The sequence below is a fragment of the Fulmarus glacialis genome, unplaced genomic scaffold, assembly GCF_000690835.1.
Source record: "Fulmarus glacialis isolate BGI_N327 unplaced genomic scaffold, ASM69083v1 scaffold11111, whole genome shotgun sequence".
NCBI lineage: Eukaryota > Metazoa > Chordata > Aves > Procellariiformes > Procellariidae > Fulmarus > Fulmarus glacialis.
The window spans coordinates 39005-59971 of record NW_009190967.1 but is presented as its reverse complement, the minus strand read 5'-3'; the positions used below and the strand labels follow the sequence as shown (position 1 = coordinate 59971).

Sequence of the window (20967 nt, the reverse complement as noted above, 5' to 3'; positions counted from 1 at the left end):
CTAATGATATATGTCATCTTTAGTGACAAGTTGCTTATCAAGAAAAATACTTAAAATTTAGTAAGCTTCTATGAAGCCAGCACCCAGAACCTTCAGAAATGTCTGACGAAATCCAGCAACCAAGTCTTTGAGTATAATTTAAGCCAACTCATTTCAGTTCCAGTTAATGAAATGAAGAAAGGAACATAAGTTGCCATTATTTACAAAGTATCAGTACCTGGCTGACTGACAGGTGGCTTCTGCTTCATTATTTGGAATTCAGCTAACTTAATGCAAAAAGGGCCACAGGGTCTTCTTTCCGATTTGTGCGTCGGAATGGTAAACCTTTCAGGTCTTTACCCATAGAGGTACTTACTAATTCTGCAGTCAGGACCAGCAAACCCAGGCGCACATTCACATCGAAACCAATTCACACCATCAACACAGATGCCTCCATTGTAACTGTAAAAATAATAAACCTATCGTTACATCAAGCATTCTCAGGATAGATGAGCAAAAACCATAGGTCTCATGCGGTGTGTTCAAATGCAAATTTCTATTGTCCCTATTCACAGTACTTTCTCACTATTCAACAATGCAGAATTAAAAAGTCCCTGCTAATTCATAATACGAGTCTACTTAATAAGCCATCTACATTGTTTCATTGGTCTCTTATTAAAGCTTTGTTAATTAAGCCTTCTGCTGCTCTTTAGGGGGATGATCTATTCCCATCAACAGAGAAAGCATAATGTTAGACAAACAATATTGCTTAGTAAGTGACCTGTTAAAACAGCAACATCCTACGAAAACATGTGCATGCGTGGGAAAGTGTATCAACAAAACTCAAGGAGATAAAACAGCACTGTACAGTGAATATAGAGAAAGCCTGAGCTTTTACAACGGTGGTGTGTTGTTTTTTTTTTTTAAATACATGAAGTACAGAATATTACATCAGAATGCACAAAAGAGAAAGATAAGGTAGATGATTTGCTTCATCCACATATCAGTATTTTTCCCCTTCGACCATAAATATCAACCTCTATATTTAAAATACTCCCATTGCATTTTCCAAAACATTAATCTTGTTTTTAAAACACATTTATACATAGTATTTGATATAACAGGACATTTTCATATTATAAAAAATTATTTATTCTAAACTAGCAGGTTTTTATTTCTCATTTTTTATTCTAAAACTCAATTGTAGATGCTTGAAATGTTATCAAGTCTGATTAATTTCATATCACAGTAATTTACTAGTCAGTTCTGGCACGAAGACTACATTAAAATACTTCTATCTGTTCATGTATGAATCAACTCAGGATTGTTTTGTGATCTTTGTTGCTGTCAAGGAATAGGTAAGGCGTGGCAAAAAATTGTTTTAAGATTTTTACAGAGGCTGGCTTCAGTTATTTTAGCGTAGGATTATTTCTAATCTGCAATGGAAATCAGTATTACTCTGCTCACTTTTATTTTCACAATAGGTACAGAACCGGAGTTCGCATACTTACCATGGATGAGGGTTGCAGTCATTGGTGTCTATAAAAAAACCATACAGACTAGTGTAACTAGTGGCATATTTGTTTTCTAATGTATAATATTATAGTTCAAGAGACACTATATTTGATAAGGAAAGGAAAGAAAAATAATACAGAATTGAACTTTTTCTTCCACACTTGCAAAGAAAGTTAATTAGACCTAACAGACCAATGAAATACCTTAAATTTTATGAATAGACTGACAAATGCAAAATTTTACAATTTCAGTGTATTTTGATATATCAACAGCACAGACTGATATGCAGCATGATGGCAACATAGAAATAAAACAGGGTATCAGTTCCATTGGTAGTGGATAATTCAACCAGGCTCTAAAATCTTTCTAAAGGATTACTACTACTTTGTCACTTTATATGTATACACGCAACTAGCCAGACTTCTTAAACAAATCTTTCCCATTATAAACGGCTCTGAATTATTTGTTAGCATTTATAGTAGCACTGTCAGCTTTAACAGCTAATCAGGGCACACCTCAATACAACAGTAATTTCACTGTAGATTTGGAGTAAAAACAGTGCTTAAATTTAGATTCCCCCCCCCCGCCCTTTTTCCTCTATGTTACACCTGGGGGTGTGTGTGTGTGTGTGTAAATAATCAAAGTTGCAGGCTTTATTCCACATAACCAATTCATTGTATCGGTACGTCAAAGTAGTTAGCTGCTATCCTCAGAGAAAATGATGGAATAATACACTACTGCCTGCCTTTCCACATACTTGTCATTATTAAAATTAGTATTTCTGTGAGGATTTTTTTTTGCTCTGCACATGCTCCCAAAAATTGTATTTCTATAGAAGGCTGAAAGTCTTTTTTTGGCAGAGACTAGGTGCAAAAAGAAGCATGACAAGTTCTTCATTCATTACTCGAGCATCATCTTCTTTACCTACCTCCCACCCGGATGATTCAGATATTTTGGCACATGAACTCTATAAACTTGCTTTGTTTCACTTAACAGCTCTGTGCCAGACACTCCTAACATCCCTGGGGAATGCAGGGGAAGAAAGGAGAAAAGCCTTACTCTGTGTGCATGTACGTCCTTCCCATCCTTCTTTGCAGATGCAAGAAAAGGAATCTCCACTGCCAACGCATGTTCCACCATTCATGCAAGGGTTTGGAATACAGCTGCTGTTTTTAGCTTTGAAAACAGAAAAAGTCTCTATTTAGCACAGAAAACAAAAAGTATCTATCATCTGGATATGTCAGTATCACAATCCTGAACAGCATTTAAGTCAACAGTGCAAGACTTACAAGAAGGTCAAAAGACTCCAAAAGTAATCACATCGCATGACAATCTCTTGCCTACCTTCACCATCATCCCAATTCAATTGTTTGATTGAACCATGAAGTTTTATAAAGAAAGATTATCTATTTTTTCCCCACCTGTGTAAACACCCTTCAAATACTGCTAAATTCCTACTTTGGCAGTGAGTTACCCAGGTCACGAGGTGTACTTCATAATAAAATACTAGTATTTAAAGTTCAGATTTTGATTAAATGCCGTAATTGTATCTAAAAAGCAGAACTGTACTAAATTACCTTCATCCAACTTCTTAGCCCTAGTGGAAGTTTCATATTGAGAAAAAATGTACCATGGAGACTACATTCAATCCCCAAAAAGATCAAGAGTAGTTCCCCTACAGCAGGCGGTAACCCTGCAAATCCCCTAGGAAGAACCACTTCGTTTCATTTTTCCTGAGTATGTCTGCTCATATGCCTCTCGATCACAAACTTACTCACATTATGAACCTTCAAGCAAAGTGGGGGACTAAGTTCCCAAGAAAACCTTTACACAGGGTCTCTAAAGACTAATAAAGAAGTCAAGACACAAGTCCAAGTGTTCCAAATCTGCTTAGGAGAAGCTATGTAAAAGACCATGTAAGCGGCTGGCGGAGAACAGCTTCCTAAAAGTCAGTATCGTATCAGGTGAGTGGAAGATATTACTCTAAACTTCAGTCACCAGCCAACTGGAACAGCTTTGAACTAGCCAGCTAGAAGAACAGTGTGCCTATTTACTAAACAGGTAAGTATTTATTTAAACACTTCTCTACTTCTTCTGGCTTTATCTGTAGATGATTTTAAAAGCTTACCAGTGTTGCAAGTACTTCCTATCCATTCTGGAGGACACGAACAGCGGAATGTATCTCCATCATCATAGCATGTTCCACCATTGCTACAAGTATTCGCATCACATTGGTATTCACCTATACATCACAATAACACAGTTTTAATTTCCATTGGTCTTGCTGAATTTTAAGACCAGGTAACTTTTTAATCACAAACTACTTTTAAAGATAATTCATATTTAAATGCAACAGTACTAGAAACACATAGTTCCAACTTGCTGTATTACAGTAAACAGCCAAAAGAGTGGAATCTAAGGGCAGCTCTTACAACTCTATTTCACTACATGAAGGAATACATTTTTTAAACGTTCCATTTGTTGCTGGGAAACTGGAAGAGGTAATGAAAATATGCCTATTATTTCACTGCAATTGTTTTATTTTAAATTTCAGGAACTCTAGTCTCATGAGAAGAAAGAAAACAAATCTTCGGGTAAACGAAAGATCAAAGTAAAGAACACTTACGTGAATGGCAAGTTTTGCCTTTCCAGTCATTCTTACACTCACAATAGAAGTCATTTACCAAATCAATGCATCGGCCACCGTTGTGACATGGGTTAGGAGAACAGTCATTGAAATCTAGAAAAAGAGTTATTCAAATTAGATGATCTAGCCTAGCCAAGGCCATGAGAAAGTATAAAATACTTCTTTATAAAGGAAATAAATAGTGTACTATTTAGGAAGACAGCGTTCCTAATTGTTATGGGGAAATTCTTAAGGACAAAACTCTGATTTAATACAGGGCAACATGAATTATGAAAGATTTTCTGACAGCTTAAGAGAAAAAGTATCGTTCAGCATGGCTTCTAAGTAGAGCACCAAAGCAGTTTCACTTTTCCAGCAAACAGCTGTATTCTGAACTTCAGAGAAAAAAAAACTTCCTAGTAGGGACCACAATGTCCTGAAAAGGACCCCCAACCCACGACATCCACATGAGACAGTTAAGGCTCCCTCTCCTGCTTTATGTCTCAAAATAAAGAGAGTTAAAGCCATTAGATGGCTTAACCATTTTATACATACATATATATATGTGTGTGTGTATACACACATTAAACATATACACACACACAAATTTTAGAGAAAATTCTTTTCACTTGAGACAAACATTTTAATAGGTAGAACATAATTATTCCAGACCGAACTTCATCTAGACCACACAAAAAGCTCTTTTGACAGCAATAGCTGCCAAAAGCTTCTCAGTCTTTATTTCACATCTCAATTGGTGCATGTCCTGTAATAAGTCTCAACAAGTCCTTGCCATCACATTTTAGAAGGTGCTTCATTCAGAGTAGAAAAAGAACCAGCTGCAGTTTCCTCTGTGGTAACTTAACCATGAACTGGCCTAGTACACTTCTTTGTCAGCTAAGGCCCAATATGTCTCAAGCCAGGGCAGCAAGAGTAAGGGCCTGCTCCCACTGAACCCAGAATACAAAACACTGACTCATGATACTCACTGAATAAAAATTCAGGCTTCAGCAGTTCTTTTCTTACTAAAGGAATAGATATTAAATTTATAAATTTCTTCAGTAAGGTGGAAGCACATTATAGCTTGCACTGGCTTAAAGCTAAGATGCTTTTCAAGTTTGGAAACTACTGTGTATGAGTAGATTGGGTAAGGGACAAACTTTTATGTACAGTAAATACTAAGTAGTACATATGCTTATGGCAATAAAAGCAATATAACAAGTATACCCCCTAACAGGGTATATTCACTTTTGCCTCTCCTCAGGAGAAAAAGATGATCTCTCCTCCTGAGATATATCCTTTACTATACCAAAGAATCAGATTACGGTCCTATTAAAGGAACTGAGCCTTTTAGAGCTGCTACCCAAAAATCTTCTTGAAAATACTTTTGCAAACAACACTGGGTAAACTGTAATTATAGAGCAGAGAAACCACCCCGTTATTATTAACCACGTACCAACCATCATTAACTGTTACAGCAAAGCTGTAACATTTGACCCTGCAACACTTCGCAGTACTCACTTGTGTCACACAATTCTCCTTCCCAGCCACTTGAGCAGAAACATCTAAATGAATCAACTTCATCGATGCATGTCCCACCATTCTTGCAAGGTTTCCCAAGACAATCATTGATATCTATGACAAAAAGTCAAAAATTATTGCTCAAAGCTGTCTTCACCTACTTAGAGCAGTGATCTACACTTGTGTCTCTAGGAAAAGCAGCACAAAGTTATACTCCATATGTACATACATAAGAACAGCTCAAACATCTGTTTTCAAGCCAGGTAAGATTTCTAGATGTATTCCCTCTCATGTAGCAAGTCAAACCAGAGCATTATGTTTACCTGGCAAAAATAGCCAGGTGTTCAAAAAATACCTGGAACAGCAATACACATGCTCCTAAGCTGTGCTGTCAATGTGTCTGTCCCTTCTTTACCATCCCCATGTTGGAGAAATCCATGGCTTCTTGTAAGACTCCACATTAAGGTAGTGGGTACAGAGACGTTCACATTGAAGTTGGACTAAAACCAGTTTTCTTTCACAGAGGAAGTGTGAACCACTACGAAGACAACTGTTACCAGAAGAAACTGGATTTCAAGCAGTACACCTGAAACAATGCTCTATGCAACTTTATTAAAATCTTAGTGTTTTATTGTATGTTGTAAAGCTTCGTAACAAAAACTTTAAGGAAGTTTTAGAGCAACAAAATCATTTAGAAGAAACTCCTACTTACTTTCATGACAGTATATTCCAGTAAAACCTCTTTCACAGGCACAAGTAAAATTCCCTCCTGGCTGACTAATACACCGTCCATGAGGCCCACAAACATTAGACGAAATGAAACGGATTCCTTCTTGGGTAGCATTAGTGAAGACTTCTATTGTACAGCTGTCTATTACTAAGAATGAGAAGTATATCATCAGACTAATAATCTGCATTGCCAATCAGTTTTCAGTTTTAAAAAAGTTATCAAAAAATTAAGACTAATCACAATTTAAAAGTTACGTTAACTATAAATTACCCTCTACCTCTTTATAAATGAGGACTGTTACAAGCATTTCTTCTCGCTGCCTCACTATTTCACGAAGTCCAAGTGAGTACAATAAAAATGTTTCTGCATTATGCTCTTTTTTAAAGTACCACCAATACATTAAGACAAGTTTCTGGACAACAGCAGGTACCTTTACAAGAATTATTCTTGCAGTGGTCCTTGAGATGAGAACAATTCTTTCCATCATAGTCATCAGGGCAGGCACAGTAATAATCTCCTCCCAGATCATAGCATTTAGCCCCATTCTGGCAAGGGTTAGGTTCACAGAAATCAATATCCATCTGCAAAAGACCATAGTTAGCAGCAGCTGCTTCATCTCCCAGGAGTAAGCAGCATTATCTGTGTTGCCAAAGACACAGATGAAGCTCATTTACAAGGAACCCCAAGTTTTAAGAAGGTTTATGAATCATATATATCGCATTCCATCCTGCAACACAGACAGAAACTTCAGGTTACTTTATTCAATCCTAACACAAAGCATTTCTGATACTGCTAAAAAGATATTCCTTTGCAGGAGGCTGAAGAAGTACATTTGCAATAACTTAGTTAGCAAAGAACAAGCCATCAAGAGACATCTTACTGTGACTATTCTGGATCATTGTAAGTCATTTCTCTGTCCTTCACACCCACAATACTAACTGCTATAATACAAGTTAAATACCAGTGCACTTGTCAACTTTGTGTCTCCAAGACACTTAAAATACACAGAACCTTAAAAAAAAAATCCTATTCTCTAGAGCAACTTCTCTTTCCATCTCAATTAACAATTAATTTATTATAGAATTTATTATAGAACCCCATAGCTTGGAAGGGACCTCAAGAGGTCAGCTACTCCCACCTCCTGCTCAAAATAGGTTTAGTTAGACCAAGCTGCTCAGGGCCTTATTCTTACAAATACTATCAGCATGCCAATTTACACACAGAAATCCTAGGTATATTTTGAACACTTCTTATCATCTGACTCAAAAAGCAAAATTTAAACTTAGCTTTCATAATATAACCCTTAACACAGACAAATTGCTATAGCAAAGCAATTCTGCTTCTTCTACATCTTAGACTGACACACGAAATCACTGGTTGGTGATGCCCTAAACTGGCCTCAAAATCCACAAAGCGGTCCCAAAAGGGATATTGTTACATCACAATACCTTTCCTCCAAATTGTTGTTCTTAAAGATTGCTTTCCTCCCCTCAAGTGAATTTTTCCCTCCTCACATTTCTCTTGTGAGAAAGATAGCTTTCTTAACCTTACAGACATAAAGTTTAAGTCCGATAGTGGATTTGGTCACCATTTTCAGTAGTTCTGTAGCTAAATAGCAGAAAAATTCAAAGCTAACCAAAACAGAAGGAATGCAAATGGTGTTAAGTATTTAATTCAGAGGAGCATGTACAATTCCAGCTGCAATAGAGAGATTTTCAGCAAGCTATTTCGTGTTCTTATATGGAACATTCAAAGCAAACTATGAAAAATAGCTAAGGTCTGAGAAAGATTCTCAGATCTCCTCTATCAGATGTCTCCATTTGTTTCCTTCCATTAGTGTATATTTCCCCTTCCCAATGCAAGTTCAGTAGCTGGTACTTTAGCATCTGGAATCAATGGTAATATTTCCTGCAACACACAAGGCAAGCAGCCAACTCCCCCCTACTATTCAAAGAGATTTGCTAAAACTTTAATTACACACTATGGTATGAATCAGCCAAGAGCAGAGCACTCAAGCTATGATCCTTATGTAGAAATGGTACATAAGCTATTAGATACTGCACCAGTTTTATTATATTGGTCAGTGTCTGCAACCCTTTTTAATTTTGAATAAAAGAAGGGCATTGTTTCTTTAACAATGCAAATAATATAGAATAAAATTACTTCAGCATTTAAGAGAGATCACTCCAATGTCCTCCATGAAAAATTTTGCAGCAAATCCAACCAAATTCTAATCCAATGCCTCCAGTTGACGCTGCCTTGCTAACCATAACACTTACATGAATTTGGCTATCAGTGAAAGCCAGAATGTACATACTTAGGACAATATAATTTTACACTGAAAAGTTTAATGTCCTCCTAGAAAGAGGCAGATCTTCATTATCATGAAGTATTTTATTATCACCACCACTTCAGTATTTCAGATCTGAATCCTTATTTAAGCACTAGAACTACATGTTCCTAAATTGATCTCAAACAGAAAGTTCTGAGAGTCAATACCTCCGTATCTGCCTGCCTTTAATTATGTGGATGCTCCTACCAACAGCAATAGAATTACTTGAAAGGTATTTCAATTATGTAGTTCAGAGTTATTAGGATGAAGACCTAAAACATTCTAGTGTAACAAGAGGACACAGGTCCTGAAAACTGCAAAGGGAAGTGTTTCAAGCTTAAGGAATACCTGCAGCCTTAAAACATCTAGGAGAGCCAACACCTATGTGCAACAACTTGCAATTTACCAGGCTGCAAATTCAAGTGTTACAGCTACTATGACAGCAGTGCACAACAAATTTGCTTATTCAGAGTGTCAAGTAACAGCTACGTTAGTCAGTAATGCTTTAGCCTTGGGTTACTCCTGTTTAAACCCAGAGATACGTTTCTTTCAAGAATTCAGTCCATGAAAAGTATTGCAGTGATGTCACCACTGCCCTCACCTCACAGAAGACTCCTGAGAAGCCCTGTAAACATAGGCAACTGAATCCATTCACCAGGTCTTTGCAACGGCCTCCATTTTGGCATGGATTGCTTTCACACTCATTTGTTTCTGTCTCACAGTTTTTTCCTGTGAAACCACGAGGGCATAAGCAATGGTAACCATTCACTTCATCCTTCACAGAGGGGGGAAAAAAAGCAAAAGTAGAAAGATTTGTTTATTGATAAAACTTGCACACAAGAATTCAAGTTATTTCTATAGTCTGGATTCGTGAACAGCAGTAGCACCACATAAAATTATTTTGTGAAATGGTGCAAGAGCCTGAAAGTGCAACACTACACTTTTAACATTTAACCTCATTTAATCAACCTGTAATTGCAAACTATAGAATTCATAACTAGCCAGAACAAGATTTATTTTCAACATGGCACGTAATAAACAAGAGTTACCTTACAAGTCCCTCCATGTTGACATTGTCCATGACAGTCATTAATATCTATGGATAAAACATGCAGGGCATTAGAATTCATACTGGAAGACTAAGCTGTGAAGTACAAGTCTAGCATAAAAATGCAGAACAAATGATTTTCAGACAGGATTTCTCTAGATTTTTCAATGAAAAGCAAGGATGCTTGATATCTTAAGAGATTCTTATTTTAAAGAACATGTAATGGAAAATTACGTATTACATATTTCTATTACAGTGTAATAAAAACTAAATCAAATGCTATCAGCAAATTTCATATCTAACATTTTAGCTAAAAAGTATTTTAAATTGAATCAGTACATGATACCATTCAGAATCGGGGATGAGTGAGTAGGGAGAGATTTATTAGAGTTATGTAAGTGTATATCTAAGCTCATTTCAATACCAATTACACCACTAAATAAATTTTCAAACAGTATTTTCTATTTACATTGCTGGAAGTTAGGAAAATCCTGACAACAGCTATTTTTTCTTGTACAAGTATGTATACTATCATTCATCATAAGATCTTTTTTTATAAAGCATCCTATGGTCAGCATATATACTACAGAAATACTAACTGGTATGACAATTTACTCCTGTCCATCCTGGAATGCAGTCACAGTAATATCCACCAATGAGATTTTTGCAAGAGTAAGCATTAACACAGGGTTTCCCCTCACACTCATTAGCATCTGTGAAAGAAGATAAAGAAGAGAATAAAGAACAAACCCAGAAACAGATTACCACAGCACCAAGCAAAGTTTCCATGCAATCCAAGCATCAGAAGCTCATATTATACATTGGTAGGGCACTAAAACTATTTACATACCACAGGTTTTTAACACACACTTGTCTATAGTAGCACATGCATGTTATCTTACTTTTCCTTTTGCCAAAACTCAAAAGGGTAATATGTTAGTCAGGGCAAAACCCTTCCTTGCCTCCATAAGCTTATAGTCACTGTTCTGCCACCATGAAGAAGGAGCTACCATCACCAGTGCTGTATTTTGAAACAGAAAAGTTATCGGGCATTCTAGGAGAACTATTATAAGTAAGCTTAAGCTTGGGCTTAAATAGTTACAGGTTCACTTGAAACTTCTGGCTTTAAGATCTACTAAAGAAGAGCTAAGATACCAATAGCAACACACATCTTCCATGTTTTCATCAATAAAAATCGTACCAGAAACACACTTACACAGTTATTCATTATTTAGGAATAATCTCCAATGGTCTTCAAAACTGTAGAAGGTAATTACTTACCAAGCTGACACGTTGCTCCAATCCACTGTTGTGGACATATACACTCAAATGCATTAACACCATCAATACAGGTCCCTCCTTGAGCACAAGGGTTAGATGCACATTCGTCAATATCTGGAAAGTCAAAGAGTGCCTTCCATTACATGGTTTAAAATTTGGCTTAACCTGTGGTTTGGTTTTTTTTTTGTTTTGTTTTTTAAAGTTATTTTGAGATGAAAGGGAGTACGTACAAACATATAAGCTTAGGAACAGATTAACATTTATAACCTAACTTTTATTTAGGCTTTTCTCACACCTTTGTAGATAAGGGAGAGAGAAGCTCTGAAATTTTCTATCTGCAAACAGCAAGATGATTCAGTTAATCTGCCAATGATTAACACATTCACTGAAAGTCATGTTCCTAGATCATGACACAAGTTTAGCCAGTATTTTCTTTTGAGGATAGTTGCTGTTGAAAAATAGATTAAAAAATCCTGTGTTCCAAATCACAGGCAACATGCAAACCAATTACATAGGTCCGTAATACATTTCAACCACCTCCCTGTCTTCCAAACCAGACACTTAAGCATTTAAGTGAGTAATCTAGTCTTCTACTACTTTAAGAAGGGGAGAACCTTTCATGTTCGTATTTATATCTTTTAAAATGAATCCATTCTGTATTTTGCTTTAGATGGGCTAAAGAGTCAGAAATTGTCCTACAAGCTTTTGCAACAGAGCATTTCGTTGTATATGGTCCAGCTGTGCTTTTGATAACCTGTAGATCTAAACTGCATCAAACAGATACTGCTGGCTGCTCAGCACCATTAATCTTTTCAGAGGCTCCCAATGCACAGCTGTTAAAAGACAGGTAAGGTAAAAGACTACCACCAAATTCCATACCCACAGAGCATGATTGTCAAGTAAGCTATATCAACCCTTCCAACACAACAGGTCAATCATCAGTAAATGCATACCCACCAATAGCACATGTTGGTCCACTCCACCCTGATGGGCAGTGACACTTGAAGCCTGATGAAATTTCGTGACAAATTCCACCATTAGCACAGGGATTAGATACACATGCATGCTCCGCTAGGAAGAAAGAGGGAAAGAAATTCTTGCTAAATACTCTTCCAATATGAATTAACGAGAACTTACATGGTTAGAAATTGCATTCTGATTGAAGTAACCAAGAGCATGAGCAGTAGAGAGGTGCCTGTACAGAAGTTTGGAGACTCCCTCTCTCTGCTGCAGAGAGTAAGATTCCCAGTAGGAGACTGAAGCAGGATTTTACTGAAGGTGCATCATCATTCATATCTACTGACTAGAAAGCCTGAAGGCAGACAAGTCACTCATATCTCTCTATTCCAAGAGCAAGAAGTGCCCCATTAACCTCCTGCCTCCAGCCCTGCACTTCCACCTCCAGAGTGCTCCAGAACTCTTTTTCTCTTCTTCAGTGAGACAAAACAGATATTGCTGTATGCAGCAGCATACAATAGTAGTAGTTTAAGTATCAAAAGTCTGTTTAGCTTCATTCTAATACTGTTCCTTGGATACAGCAAAGTATAGAACTACTTGCAATTATAGGCAGTACTGCTTGTTGTCATGCCACGTTCGGCTGTAACGCTTGCAGAAGCTACACTAAGCAAGAATCAAGTTGAGGAGGGACAAGTTGTATGCTATCACTTTTGACATTTTCCTTCTCAGAAGCCAAGGAAGCTTTCGGAAAGATGAAAACAACCCCCTTGCTAGGTAAGACTTTCTAATTGTTGCTAGCATTTATTTTTCGGAATCTTTCTTTCAGGAATGTTACCTAGTTTGCAAACTGAATTTACATTGTCTAGGATGTTAGGTACTAGTACCTACAGCAGCTCACATATTAATCTACTGCTAATAATCAGTATAGAACTCAAACGTATGGCTCCCTTTATCACTGCCTCCTCATCTAGAGAGCCAAGGTGCTTCCCCACAACTTTCAGGGCAAGCTAAGACAAGATTTCTTCCATTTTAGCCAAAATTTTGCATCACATTCTACCAGCTGAAGCAAAATTCAAGTTTTGATAGTATCGTTAATACCACACAGCACTTTATAGAAGTTCAAAGAAGATCTACATCCTGATAAATGTGAAAACCTTCTGCTGATAATAGTTTAGTGAACTTAAGGCCAAACAGTTAAGTTAAAGAAAAAAAATCGGTTCTTTCCGTCTACACTTAAAACTGTATCAAGGAATAGCAAAATTCAAATTGAGAAGACTGGGAATATCGCATTTAAAAAAAGGATTTAACAATCCATTGTCGCAAATAAGGTCACTGCAGAACACCCAACCGAATACTACAGGTGAAAAAGTTCAACTGAAAGTTTTCATTTTTCTCTGAACTTCCATCCAATCTTTAAAGCAAAATAGGAAAGAAATAGAAATTGAGCACTTGCCCCTTTATCTCCAGAGACAGAATAGTCAGGAAAAGTCTCTAAATACCAAAATAGTCTCCAATACATGAAAATGTTGGTCTTTGTGTAACACATACACAGATATACGTGAAAAAAGCAATATGCTATCTTTGTAGTGTGGTTGAGATAGGAAGCAGTTTTTCATGTTGGATAGACACGGATCTGTTAAACTCTAGTCAAGAAGGCATACTTCATCAGAAATATGGTTTAAATGCCTTCCTCCATTTTGCCAATGGGAGCAGGGAATACACTTAACTTTTCATTTAGACTACTTCAAGGTGACTCTGTAGGAGGGCTTGAACACATTTCCACAATAGTTAACATCTGCGTCATTAATCCAAATGTGTTAAGAGTTTCATATTAAAAGATTATTTTAAAAATCAAGTTTCAGTTGATCCAAAAGGATAGTCAACACATTCAGGAGCTAAAAATTGGGCCAAAACCCCACACCACAGTTAAAACTGAAGTGTCTACCACTACTACCTTCCTTAGTTGCCAGCTTGTATAAGACGCACATTTGCAAGCAAGCTGGAAGACAAGAAAATGGGTAGCAGGGAGAAAGGTAAGAGGGAAAGATGCACCTGTAACCTATTTCCATGAGACTACAGCCCAATTGCATGCTTGGATTAAGGAACTGAAGAAGCCAAAGGGAAGAAATATTCTCAGTCTTATCTAAAACCAAGGGAAACTGTTGTAGCATTTCTGTTGTCTTCAGTGGTTTTCTGAATAGCCAGCCTAAGGCACTAGACAGGAGAGATGGAGCTGGCATATCGCCACTGTCACACAAAGTAACAATCAAGTTGAAAGGACAAGTTGCACACCATCACTTTTCACACTTCCCCTCTCAGAAACCAAGCTAGCTTTTGGAAAGGAGAAAACAGCCCCTCCACTATAGAGCGGGGGGGGGGAAGAAAAAAAAAAAAAGAAAACCAACAATGAGCATATAAAAATGCCACCTGGCTAATTAGAACGTAGCCATGCCTAAAATAGTTTCAGATTTCTGAAGATACATGCAATATCCAGAAGTACCAATTTCGCAGTTCTTTCCAGAGTAACCATCTGGGCAAGCACAGCGATATTCATCTGGTTCAGTATTCATACAGGTTCCACCGTTCAGGCAGGGATGGTGATTTCCACAGTAATTCAGATCTGGACAGAGAAAAGTGTCAATCAACAGGGAACACAAATCTCACCATTTTAATTCTTAGGCAGACATACAGATGCCTTTCTGTCTTGAACATCATTCACCCACATCATCCCCATATTCCATTAGCTAGCCTGTCATCTCATTACTATCCACAGAGCAAGGAAGGATGAGCAAGAGACAACTGCATGAGTTAGAAGAGTCGGGACCATTCCAAGCCTTTTGTCTTAAACGTCCTATACTTATGATGTTTAGGCACCATCTGCCATAAAAGAATTAGGCACAGAAATACTCAGGTAGTTGCATACTAGCAGGAAAAAAAATGGTTAATGTGAGTTATCAGTTAATCATGCAACTTTACTTATTTTTCCTATACATTAATGTTAAGTACCTTTGTTACAGAGCAGGCCACCCCAGTTGGTTTCACAATTACACTGCCATGGTTCATTACAGCTCCCATGAGCACAGCCTGGGTAGCGGACACACTCATCACAGAACTGTCCTTGCCAACCATAATGACACCTAAGATGTAAGTTCACATGTTAAAAAAGTTAGCAACATGATGCTTAATATCAGCATTACAGGTATTTAGAACACTACACTTACCATTCTCAAGAACAAGGTCAACTGTTCAATGTGCAGATAACAAAACTTTATTTCTCCTATTTAGAAGGGACATACTAGTCCTGTTGAACATCCTTACTGGAACTCATCTTGCTCATCCATATTACACACCATGGCAACAAACACCACCACCAAGCACTATGTGTTTATGAGACCTGTACATAAATTAGTTGTTCTTTCACAAGAAGTCCCATCTTCACATAATCATCTCACACTAGGATAAAAATTGTGATTGGTATAAAAAAAAGTTGAAATTACTTTTCAAAAGGAGCCTGCTGGCTTACTGCATCAAGCACTATAGCTTTTTTCTCCCTATGAAGATAGCTTTCAAGATACTAGCTAGTTTGTTCTGGAGTGCTACAGTCTTGAAAGACTAGGGCAGCCAGAGATGCTGCTGTCTGTCAATTTTCTCAGGACTTAGTTTCTCAAGAGAACCGTTTTTACAGATTTATTCTATTATATCCTCAGTTTTCTCTAGTGACATTATGAAAAGGGTGCTCTTTGGAGAAAGGAGGAGAGAGAACAGAAACAAAAGCCATTAATAATTCATTTGTTTTAAACAGTTGAAATTTTGTCACAAGATTTCTTCAGAGACTAGCATCTTTATGTTATTTGTAACAGAATTCTGCTAAGAAAAGCAACTGTTTATGCTACAGGAAAAGTGATAAAGTCCAAACTTTAATAAAAGAAAATGAAAAGGACATAGGCTAATGCTTTTTTTTTTTTAACGTATATTTCACACACATTTTAATCAAACAGAAATAGTAAGCTTGCTCTTTTGGGCCAACAAAAACACATTCTACTCGTTACTTTAAGAGTATTTCTTACAAACAATTTAAGAGCCATACTAGCAAAGAGATGCATAAAAACACACTGAATGGGAGTTGGGCACATGCATGCCAGTGGAGCCCTAATGCCTAGGGGAAAAAAGGATTAGAAAGAAAACTGTACTTTTTTTAGATTTAACACCACCATTCTATGATCAACATGCTTTGAATACCATAAAAGAACAGAAAATAAATTCTTAAGTCCTCGGCGTGTGATGAGAGAAGACAAGGAGTCTTGGTTCCTTGTGAATCAATCCAATTCCACCATTTCAGTAAACTGTATCAATCCCCAGAGGAATATAACAGGTTATGCTGGCAGTATATTATTTAAATTTCTACTATTTACACAGGCAGAAGGAATCTAGATGCAAATCTTTGCAAGACAATTTTTTTTTTTTTTATATAAAGTTCTAGAACTACTTTGAGTTCTTAGTCCCGGTATCTGCTCCTCATTCAAAAGCTCACAGTTGCAGGATCCCTAAGGAGAGCCTCAGCTGTGTACCTAGTCCAGAAGCCTCCAATTGCTCATCTAAGCAGAAGCCTGGAAAACACACATATTTCAGAAGCAGCTTTCTTTTGCTGTATTAGCAGTAAGAGGAAATAAATACTGCTCCTGCTAAATTTGATCTCTTCCTTCCTCCTCAAGGACAGAAAAATCTTTTCAGGGGCTGGTAATACACAATAAAAAAGCACTGTAGCTCACTTTACTGGCCCCAACCCAAATCTCCATCCATGACAAACCTGACACTACTGCCAGTGATTCACCATGACTATCCCAGGCAGAGCCAACTCCCCACCCACATATAACAAGCATTTTCAAGGGCTGAAAGTCTGCATCACAAAGCACATAATCACAGTAACTCAATTTGTTTTCCATACCCAATGGATAACAAGTTTCTTTGTTTAACACTGCACTGGTGATTAAGAGTGCAAAGAAAAACACAGCCACCTTCTTAGAACTTGAAGGCATCTTAAGCACCTACTTAAGTTTGTAGGTATGCTTGACTGCATTAAAGTTAGTTCAGCAGAAAAGGGTTGCTGCTTTTTCATGATACTCAACACAGTCGAAGTTTACTGTTGAAATTACCACCAAGCCCAAGGGAAATAATTTCTAGAGGCTAAAAGCAGTCCAAAGGAACACAGTGTTTACAAGTCAAAAGGTTACTATGTGGTAAACTGATCAGCCTTCAGTTTACAAGGAAGAGTAAATTAGGATTTCCTCTTGAACAGGAAGTCTGGTCGCATCCTACATTAGCAGGTGCTAGAGCAGCTTTAATTCCACTTCCTTCTAAAAAGATAATGTTTAGACGGATCTCGGCTCACGCCTAGAGCAAGATGTGATCAATAAAGTGAAATCAATTCAGAAATGGGCACATTGTCATTTATGAGAATAATATCAAGCCACAACACAAGGATAAAAAAAAGGAGAATGATCCACTATGAGAAGCCCAGATACAAAAGCAACATCATCTATAAAAAAAAACCCCAACAAAACAGAATTCCTTTTCAAGTAACAACCACTTGTGTAAAAGTCAAAAGGAAACTGCTAGTGCAGTAAATGGTGGGCTAAAGTCACTTCTTCCCTGCCCCCCCAGTTGGAAGTTTCTGCAATCCTAAATTTTTCACATCTGCATAAATAAAAAAGCCAAATTTAGAGAATTCATAAAGATTCCCATTGTTCAACGGACAAAGAAAATTCTTATTGGAATCAAGATTTTACTTCCTTTGTCCTTCCCCTCTGCTGACTTCATCGGCTCTGACTCGTCTTTACAACCAAATGCATGCAAAACAAAATCAGAGATGGCTTAATCGTAGCCCTTGCTGGGTTATTAGCAGTACAAAAGAAGCTACCATAAATAGATTGTTACAGTTTAGTAACTTCCTGATGGAAGGGTGAAGTACAGGCATCTGCTCCCAGACCAAAGCGTCCCTTCAGGTCAGGATTAACACAGAGAGAGTGCAATAGGAATAGAAGAACAATTGCTGGTTATCTTGAAACCAAGAACTTGCAGAAAAGATCCTGATAATTCTACAGACATGCTTCACAGATTCCAATTTCCTTAGATGTGAGTCTGGTGGCAATAGAAAACGAGAATTTAAATACTCAAGGCTGGAGGAAGGGGAGGTGGCAGGAGTTAATATTAGCAAAGCTTCTAGATAACATTTCAGTCTTGAGACTAGAGAAACTGCAACTGTGCAGGAAAAATACTGTTGTCATTGACAAATAGATAAAGCCACAATAATTCAACTTATAGTGTATACTTGGTTACAATAAGCAAGTGGGGCTTCAAACAGCTAAATTCCAGGACAAGGAAGAAAGACCTTCTACAGTAAATCTCAATGTGTCTAAAGTAGTACATTTAGTATCAAGGAATCCTACTGAAGCACCCGTCAATACATACAGTTCAAAGATACCCGTGTATTCAGAGGCAGGAGCAGGGGGGAAGTGGAGAAAGGAGAAAGAAACAGAAGATTTGGGTTTTTTGCTTTTCCTGAGGCTATTAAGAAAGCTAAACAGGTCAAGTTCAATAAAATAGAGATTTTTCTACAGAACTTTGCTTTCCCTATGTTCTTCTGAAACAGTTATAATTAAGGAAAAAGCTGATACTGGTCTTTGCTTTCCTCTGAGGGTGTTTGCATTATAATTATTTAGTGAAAGCTAGGTTTCAGTTGAGCATTTCCGAATCAGATGGCACAAGGCGTTCAGAAGATCCCATGTTGCTCTATGTAAACAGATACATTATTTGTGAGGATAAGGCTGTGAGCAAACTACACCTCTTTTGGGCAGGAGGTGGGACTTTCCAAACTCCATGATTTTATGATAAATCCCACAATGGCAGTTATGGAAGTGACGCGGAAAGGCAAAGAGATGTACCGAGATCCTTATGGTCTGAAAACCATGGTCACTCAGCACCTTGCATGATTAACTCTTTCTTATCCAAAACGAAGATGCCTGTTACATACCAAAAGGTCAGGGTGCTCTCAACGGTCAATATTAACCCAGCTGGTTTGTACTATCTTCACACATGGTTTATTCTCCTGGTTCAATCACTTCTGGTTATTTGAGAGTCCTGAACTTTCTGTGCAGAATGTTCGCCTGAGAAACTTTGTATCGCAGGTCTCACCCAATCACTAATCTATTCTGGTTAACCTTATGAAAAGCCTCGTGATACACGAGAATGAGAGGATACCTAAATAAATTCTGTTCTACACATAGCTACAGAGCTTTGTCGGCACTTAATGCACAAGTACACCTAAACCATCAACGTGAAGGAAATCAAAACCAAACTACTTCTCAAGTCTAGGTCAAAAAATGGGGCCTAAAAATAAATTGAAAAAATCCTAGGGAGGATATAGGCAATGCGGTATAAGCCTTTAATTACCACAGGTTACACCTTACTGGTATCTTGCACATCCTACAAAAGCTGAAGCGAAGATCATTGTGCTGTATTTACATGTCATTTTTTTAAGGCTTTTTGGAGGGAGCTTCTCCCACTCGTATTTCAATTGGAAGCTGTGGCCAAAACACTCAACACAGGAAAACGAAGCAAAACAGTGACATTAAGAGCAGAAGCAAAATGCATCATTCAGGGGTGGGGGAGAAATAACCCTCTTAAATGGAAAACCACTAAATTTTCTAATGACGTGAACAGGATGGTGTTGCATAGGCCAGAACAATAGCTTTATATTAGTTATTTACTTAAAATAACTATAAGAAAGTCTGTTTAATCTTTTAAGAGATTAATTGTTGCATAGCAGGCAGCAATATGGTCTAGCTGTTAGGAGATCCTGTAATTCTGAGCATCCAGATTTAATGTTATAGCTAGTATGGTACTCACTTAACAAGATTTGTTTCTCCACTTTCCTACCTTTGAAATAGGCATGATGTTTTGTGAATAGGGAATGAAAAGATGCTCATTAATAAACTCAAATAATTTAGTTACCTGAAAGCTTGTCATCTTTTCCTCTCACACCCAGCATTTTTCTTATTAGACTAAAAGATACAAGCCCTTCCCTACAAACTTTTTTCTCCTATAATAAAGGAATTCCTTGAAAGCTAGTGTTCTCACTCCAGTACTTTATTTAAGGAGCTGATAGAGGGGATGGTTCAAAATTTTTTACCCAGAACAGATGGGGAAAGGTTGCTCAGTTAACTTGCAGTAAGTGGACTAAGGGTGTGTCTATATTTGCATTAGTTCACACCAGGAGTATGCTTTTTGAGCGAACTGCCTGATCATTCCCTGTTGATGGTGTGTTGGTTTGCATCACAGAGCTGTTATGGAACCAAGGAATTGTATTGCTTTTAGGTTAAACTAAGGTAATGTAAGACAATGTATGCCAGGAGCACACCTAATGTGTTCCAGCTGCAAATAGGCATTCAGTCCACAAGAACAGACTAGAGCTAGTCTAAAATTTAAAAAATGAAGTGGTTTTAGTATGGATATTGGGGTCTCAACGCTGCTTTGATCTACTGTTACAGTTTGTCTGCACTGCCTGCTGTTGTAGACACAGGTTAAAGTACTACATGTTTTTACTTCCTGTCCACCCGCTCACATTCTCCTGAAGGCATCATCCACCTTCAGGACATATTCTGTGCCTTTCTACCCACTAACCATCCAAGGAAGTGAGTGCAGAGTGTGCCCCAGTTCCTTGACCAATAAAGAAACAAAACATGCAATTCTTTTTTGTTCAACTTAATATGTCTATTTGTGAAATACTTGCCAACAATCCCAGGAGGCTTACCACGAGGACATAAAAAAACATAATAAAAGCATACTAGTTATGATAACAGGCAAGAGAACTTATGAGACACACAGCAACTGTAAAAATTTTTCAAGTTCTTGGAAACTCAAAGCTGTAATACAACAAGCTTGCATCAAAGAGGAGACAGGGAAAGATGTCCAGGTACTGG

At 37.5% G+C, this 20967-nt stretch overlaps 1 protein-coding gene across 1 annotated transcript in view; it reads right to left on the bottom strand.

Moving 5' to 3' along the window:
• Window positions 1-20967, bottom strand: part of JAG2 (jagged 2) — a 48470-nt gene that overhangs the window by 9925 nt on the left and 17578 nt on the right. Inside the window, exons 6-20 of the mRNA XM_009586516.1 lie at window positions 14996-15126; window positions 14490-14609; window positions 11990-12103; window positions 11033-11146; window positions 10351-10464; window positions 9753-9799; window positions 9305-9478; window positions 6802-6952; window positions 6354-6518; window positions 5642-5755; window positions 4121-4234; window positions 3623-3736; window positions 2554-2670; window positions 1491-1518; window positions 356-441 (exon numbers count right to left, since the gene is read on the bottom strand). Of these exons, the coding sequence (XP_009584811.1) occupies window positions 356-441; window positions 1491-1518; window positions 2554-2670; window positions 3623-3736; window positions 4121-4234; window positions 5642-5755; window positions 6354-6518; window positions 6802-6952; window positions 9305-9478; window positions 9753-9799; window positions 10351-10464; window positions 11033-11146; window positions 11990-12103; window positions 14490-14609; window positions 14996-15126 (1703 nt within the window). The remainder of the gene's footprint in view (window positions 1-355; window positions 442-1490; window positions 1519-2553; window positions 2671-3622; window positions 3737-4120; window positions 4235-5641; window positions 5756-6353; window positions 6519-6801; window positions 6953-9304; window positions 9479-9752; window positions 9800-10350; window positions 10465-11032; window positions 11147-11989; window positions 12104-14489; window positions 14610-14995; window positions 15127-20967) is intronic.